Below are 6,737 nucleotides of genomic sequence, written 5' to 3' on the forward strand. Positions count from 1 at the left end.
CTGCCTGCCTTTGTCTTCTAAGTGCTGGGACTAAAGGTGTGCACCATCACTGCCTGGCTCACTCCTTTGTTTCCCTTTTTCCCAGTTTTATTTATGTTGACAGGATCAGCAGAAAGTGCCTTTATCTGCTGGCTCATGTACTTTTTGTTACTGTACTGGTTGTTCTAGGGTCTTGTTCATGTGAAGTGTACATTGTACCACTGAGCTCAGCACCTACATGCTTTTCAACTAGATTTTTGGTTAGACAACATTTAATTTCCTTTTGATCTTTTTTTGTAAGAAAAAAATATTTGTATGTATATGATGTGTATATTCCTGGTTGACCATGCACACGTGGAGGTCAGAGGACATCCTCAGTTATTGGTGCTTGCTCAAGACAGGGTCTCTGGTTGCTACTATGTACTCCAGTCTAGCTGGCCTGGAGCTCATAGTTATTTTCCTGTCTCCACCTCCAATGCTATACAAGTGCATGCTACTGAACCGTCTCCTCAGTCCTTTTTCTTAAGGTTGAAAATAAGGTATATTTATACTATTTCCAGATGGAATATCAAAAGAAGTTCTAAAGAAAATGCAAAGAAGAAATGATGACAAATCCATATCAGATGCACGGGCTCGTTTCCTTGAGAGAAAGCAACAGAGAATCCAGGACCACAGTGACACATTAAAGGAAACTGGCTAAGCAGTGGACTATCCAATTCAGGAAGCAGGAAAGCAGCCAGGAAATGTGCTTCTGTTTTGCCAGTTATTTCAGACAGTACTATCAGAAGGAAGTGGTCAGCAGCTGTTCCTAGCCTGTGAGCCGAAAGCAAATCAGAATTTATAAATCACATCTCATCAATACTAACAAATGACATTTTGAAAGGAAAGATTGGATTGCATAGTCATGGTACATGAATCCAATCAAAGATGATACAATATTTTCCTCACTTCTGTTTTGCTGGCCTTAACTGGTATCAAACAGTGTCACTGAGATATTTTCAAAGAACACTGAATTGTATTTAATCAGCGTGTATTCCATTTGCATTGAAGCATTAAAGATTATTTTCCTTAAATCTCTTCAAGGCCTTCTTATTGCTGTTAGAATAGTGTTGTATCAGGTATGTGACCATTTCAGAAGGCTGAACTTACATAGAGGTTTTTACTCAGCAATACTTAGATGTCTAACAGTTTAATTGCTCCAGAGCTTTATAGGTATTTAAAGACTGATTAGTAAATAAAATTGCCTATGGCAGGACTTTCTTAAATTAATCCTACTCCTTAAATTGATTTTTTTGGGATTATACAAATTCCTTTTTATATAAAAGTATATTGTTTAAAACAGTAGCTATAGCCATTAACCAAAGGACAGATGTGTATATGTGTGTGTGTATATGTGTGTGTGTATGATACATAATATCACACACACACACACAAAGTTCTTTTTAGCTGTTCCTACATACTTGTGTGTCAGCCCATGTATGTAGGTGTGACCGATTTCAAGCAGCCCCTCCACCTGGCCTTTTCTCTCTCTCTCTCTCTCTCTCTCTCTCTCTCTCTCTCTCTCTCTCTCTGTCTCTCTCTCTCTCCTGCAGCTGCTTGGGTAGGACCATTTAAACACCTATTATGCTAATCTTGAGATGGGATTTTCAAAGCAGCCAACACTTCACTAATGTTTCAAATCAAAACCTTGAGGCTAATATTACACTCAGGCCACACTCAGCAGCACTTGCCTCCTCTTGTTTACTGCCTTGTATTGTAGTTATGTGTGTATATGTCTGTCTTTCTCACTAGATTATACGCTCCTTGTGGGCAGGGTCTATGTCTTCTTCACCTTTGTACCTTTCATGGCACCTAGCATAGTGCTTTGCACATAATCGTCACTCAGTGTTTGTTAATAAAGCTACTAGTGTCATTAAAACTCTATAGACAGTATGTGGATGTTTGTTTTCAGGTTTTTTTAAAAATTCTTTTTATGTAACCCTAGTTGGCCTGGTATTACTGTATAGAACAGGCTGACCTCAAACTCAGTTATCCTCCTGCTCTCTGCCTCTCAGGTGGATTTTATATACTTGTGCCACTATACTAGGCAAGGTTTTATATCTTTAGTACAAAAATTACTCCTAATTTACTTTGATAGGTAATTCTATCCTTTGGTATCCAAAAAATTTTTTTTTTTTTTTTTTTTTTTGGTTTTTCGAGACAGGGTTTCTCTGTATAGTCCTGGCTGTCCTGGAACTCACTTTGTAAACCAGGCTGGCCTCGAACTCAGAAATCCACCTGCCTCTGCCTCCCGAGTGCTGGGATTAAAGGCGTGCGCCACCACGCCCGGCTTGGTATCCAAAAATTTTAAGTTCAGTAGTTACACTTGAAGCCTTTCTGAAAAAATGGTGTTAGTCTGAATCCTGCTTTTCTTTGAAGGTAAGTAGTGATAATTAGTTTAATGTTTCCAGTATCATGAATCTGCTTAAAAATCATTTAGGCTGGCCAGGCAGTGGTGGCGAACGCCTTTAATGCCAGCACTTGGGAGGCAGAGGCAGGCGGATTTCTAAGTTCAAGGCCAGCCTGGTCTACAGAATGAGTACCAGGACAGCCAGGGCTACACAGAAAAACCAAAAGAAAAATCATTTAGGCCTTCCAGTTTTCATTTTCAGGTGTATTTTATCCTTAGAAAAGATGTGGGTAGATTCTTTGAATGAAAACTTTTATAGTTTTTTTGTTTAGCTTTATTTTTTATCTTCTGTGTATGGGTGTGAATTTGTCTGCATATATGTCTGTGTACCACTTGTGTGCCTGGTGTCCCTGGAGACCAGAAGCAAGCACTAGATCCCCTGGAACTGGATTTACAGTTCCAGCCATACAGGTGCTATCCATCAAACCAGGGTTCTCTGAAAGAACAGCCAGTGCTTTTACCTGCTGAGCCATCTCTCCAGATTCTGAAAGCTCTTTTGAATCATAAAATATTAACCACCACATTCTACATCTATAGTCCAAATTCAAATTTCACCAGTTGTTCCAATAATCTCTTTTACTTTTTAAGCAGAATGAAAGTAAGCTATAGAGAAGAATTCCCAGGAGAGAGAAAGGGTTTCCAAGGGAGGAATAGGCCTAATATTTTGTTGGTTGTTTGTTTTGAGCCAGAGTTTCTCTCTGTAGCCCTGGCTGTCCTGGGTAGTTATTTTATATGGTATTAGTTTGGCTTTCTCTCCTTTTTCCTAAAACTATGTGTGTGCATGCTCACCAGCCCATGAGTAGGCCGGGGTGGGGGGGGGGGGGGCATCAGGTGTTAGCATCTGGCACTTTCACCCTCACTGTTTTGAAACAAGGTATCTCACTGAACGGAGAGGGCTTACCAACTGAGTAGAGTGGCCGGCCAGCAGTTATCTGGAATCCTCTCCACCTCCCAGCACAGGGATTCCAGGTCCAAGTGTGCTGCGGATCTGAACTCAGCTCCGCGTGCTTGCACATCAGTCTACCCAGCCCCACAATTAGACAATTGTTACTTGAATGTTACATAAGCTATCAGAATCGCTTCTAGGTTATCACAGCTGGAAGTATATGTACTTGCCCTCATTAGTGATACTAATCTTTATTAGATGGTTTTAAGGATAGTTTCTTCAACCTACTTCTTTTATAATTCCAAACTATTTTGGGGCTGGAAAGATGGCTCTTTGGGTAAAGGTATTGGCAATAGAAGCCAAATAGAGCCTGAGTTTGAGTCCCTGAGCCCATGTAACTTAAAGAGACAAACAGTGCCAAGAAGTTGTCCTCTGACTTTAGTCTCTGTGCTATGGCACATAAGGCCACACAAACACACCATGCCTACACCTGTATAGTAATAAGTATTTCCCATTTAAAAAGTCATTTGAAAGGAAGATACGGGCTGGTGAGATGGCTCAGTGGGTAAGAGCACCCGACTGCTCTTCCGAAGGTCCAGAGTTCAAATCCCAGCAACCACATGGTGGCTCACAACCATCCTTAACGAGATCTGGCGCCCTCTTCTGGAGTGTCTGAAGACAGCTACAGTGTACTTACATATAATAAATAAATAAATCTTAAAAAAAAAAAAAGAAAGAAAGAAAGGAAGATACTTAAAGGATTATTAAAATATCACATCACAAAACACAAGGATCTATGTAAATTGTTGATTCTTGCTTGAGTCAGCTTTATGGATGTAATTTTGTTTGTTTATTTTGAAACATTGTCTTGTTTATAGCCAGACTGGTCTAAAGTAAAATGCTGGGATTACAGACATAAAAACAAACCCAGTTTTATATGGTACTGGGGCCTCATAAATGCAATTATTTTACCAACTGAGTTATATTTCTAGTTTCAGGTACTTTTTAAATTTTATGCATTTATTTTTGGTATTATAAGGAAAAACATTCCTTGAAGAAGGAATTTCCAATAAACATGTGAGTTCTAAGAACAACATGTACTAACATAGAAAGCTCCAGGGACATATATTTAAAAAGGAAAAATCTTTGGGCTTGAGAGATGGATGTCTTAGAGGCTAAAAGGACTTGCTGTTCTTCTAGAGAAGCAGAACTCAGCTCTTAGCATCCATTGTCTTCTCCTGGCCTCCATGGTTCTGTATCACATGTACAAATCCAAGCAGACAGACACATCTCTACACAACACTGGACAGGCAGAGGCAGGCAGATCTGTGTTTGAAGGTGGCCTGGTTTATACATAGTTCCAGGCCACACAGATGTACATAGATCCTGTCTCCGCCCCCGACCCCCCAAAAAAAATAAAACAAAACCTTGGGTTATTTGAGAAGGTGGACTAGCAGATTTGCTTAGTGCATAGAGTATATATGTAGGAAAGTAATAATCTCAAAAGCCTAAAATCACAGATCATGGAAACCTGTGGATTGGGAACTATGGAACATACTGATTTGTTAGGAATGTCATTACAGCTTTGATATAATTGTGAGAATATTAGTAAAATCCTCTGAATTTCTATTAGGATTATTATGGGAATGTGTGATCTAATTAAGGCATGACATTGAAGAGTTAAGGTAGTATTGAGAGTTTTAGAGGGGTTTGCTCAGGAAAGAATGGAAACTTGCCTTCAAATTACTAAACAAAAGGAAACCATGTTATACATGATTAATCATTTCGTTAAAAAGAATGAACCTTAATAATTAAATGCGATTTCTTTTTGCAAGAAAAGATCTTAATGAGATTTCCCGTTTTTATCTTCATTTCCTGTGCTTGTGTTTGTGTGTAGGCATGTGTGTGCTACCGAGTGCATATGGAGAGCAGAAGGGCTACTAGTGGGACTTAGTTCTCTCCTTCCAGTATGTGGTTACCAGAAATGGGACTCAGATCATCAGGCTTGGGAGCAGGCACCAGTATCCACTAAGCCATCTCACTGGCCCTAACATTTAAATTGCAATCTTCAGTCTCTCAAAGATTTCCAAAATAATTCTTACTATTTGTTTACTTCTCTTACAAATTTAAAATACAATAGAAAATTTCCCTTGTGAATTCATTTAAAGATCAAATAATGTGTCCAGATAAAAATACACCTGAGTTACCTAACGTAAGACGACTTGATTTTTCACTTAAAATGTATGAAATGGGATTGGTTAATCCAAACTATACCCTAACATCAGGTTGATGTTTATGTTATATATAAACTGGGTTAGGTACTAAGGATTGAACTTTGAGCCTGTGCATACTATGCAAGCATTCTACAACTATAGCAGACATCACCAGCCCCTGGAAATGATTGTTCTGGTAGGTCCAGGTGTGGTATTGGCATGCTAGCATAGTCTTCAAGTTAAGGGTAAAATAGTCAATAAATATGATTCTGGCTTGAGAAGGTACATGAGTTTTAAGCTGGGTTATCAAGAAATAGGACTTAACTGAAACAAAAATTAGAGAAAAGGAACCGGAGTTAAACAATAGGAAAGTTCTGAATGTACTGAGAGGGGCTTTAAAAGAGGTGTTACAATTTCCAGCCTGCATCCTGGGTAAACACTCAGTATGTCAACTAATAGTGTGAGTGCCATTAATTTTCTTGAAGTCAGAGTCTCTCAGACTCAAGTTCATTATGTACTGAGGGTGACCTGGAATTCCTGGTTCTGCCTGTACTCCTCAAATCCTATGATTACAGGCATATACTACCACACTGACTTTATGTGGTGCTGGATAGAGCAGCCAAGGCTCCAAGTTTGCTAGGTAAGTACTCTACCAGCAGAACTATATATCCCCAGCCTGAGTGCCATTCTAACAGAGGAAATCTTTTAACTCTGCAGAGATTTTCCATTGTAGTATGTAGTCCTTACAGTCCATCATTGTGTGCCAGTGTGTTCCTCCAATTAATTCCCCTTAAAGAAATAAATACATTTTTTAACCCTCCCTTAGTAACGAGGTTTATCATACCATATCTGAGCTAGAGGCTGAACTAGATAGTAATTAGAATTATACAGAGACTGTTTATAAGAGCTGGTTTTTGTCAGGTTAGTTTTTATTTAAAGCATCTCTATATTTGTGTAGGTAGTGGACCTTAAAACCTTTTATGGCTCTTGGTGTTAACAGGGCTGGCTCAGAAAAAGAAAAAAAATTGTTATCATTAAGTATGAGGTAGGTTTCTATATTTGTTACTTTTCTGTAAAATCTCTTTGTGATAAAACAGCATGACTCAAGGCAATGTAAGGAAGGCAGAGTTTACTTTGACTTACAGTTTCAGAGGCATAGAAGTGGCAGGCATGGCAGCAGCAGGGAGCCATGAGGTCACATCTTGAATGG

The 6,737-nt window shown here is 39.0% G+C and overlaps 1 protein-coding gene across 1 annotated transcript in view; it reads left to right on the plus strand.

Moving 5' to 3' along the window:
- Dhx40 (DEAH-box helicase 40) overlaps positions 1-1,056 on the plus strand; it is a 41,071-nt gene extending 40,015 nt beyond the window's left edge. The window contains exon 18 of the mRNA XM_021177595.3: positions 540-1,056. Coding sequence (XP_021033254.1) covers positions 540-679 — 140 coding nt within the window. The 3' untranslated portion in view covers positions 680-1,056. The remainder of the gene's footprint in view (positions 1-539) is intronic.
- Positions 1,057-6,737: the final 5,681 nt, after the last annotated feature.

This window comes from Mus caroli, unplaced genomic scaffold (assembly GCF_978045245.1).
Source record: "Mus caroli unplaced genomic scaffold, Mus_caroli_1 scaffold_13, whole genome shotgun sequence".
In the NCBI taxonomy this organism is placed as follows: domain Eukaryota; kingdom Metazoa; phylum Chordata; class Mammalia; order Rodentia; family Muridae; genus Mus; species Mus caroli.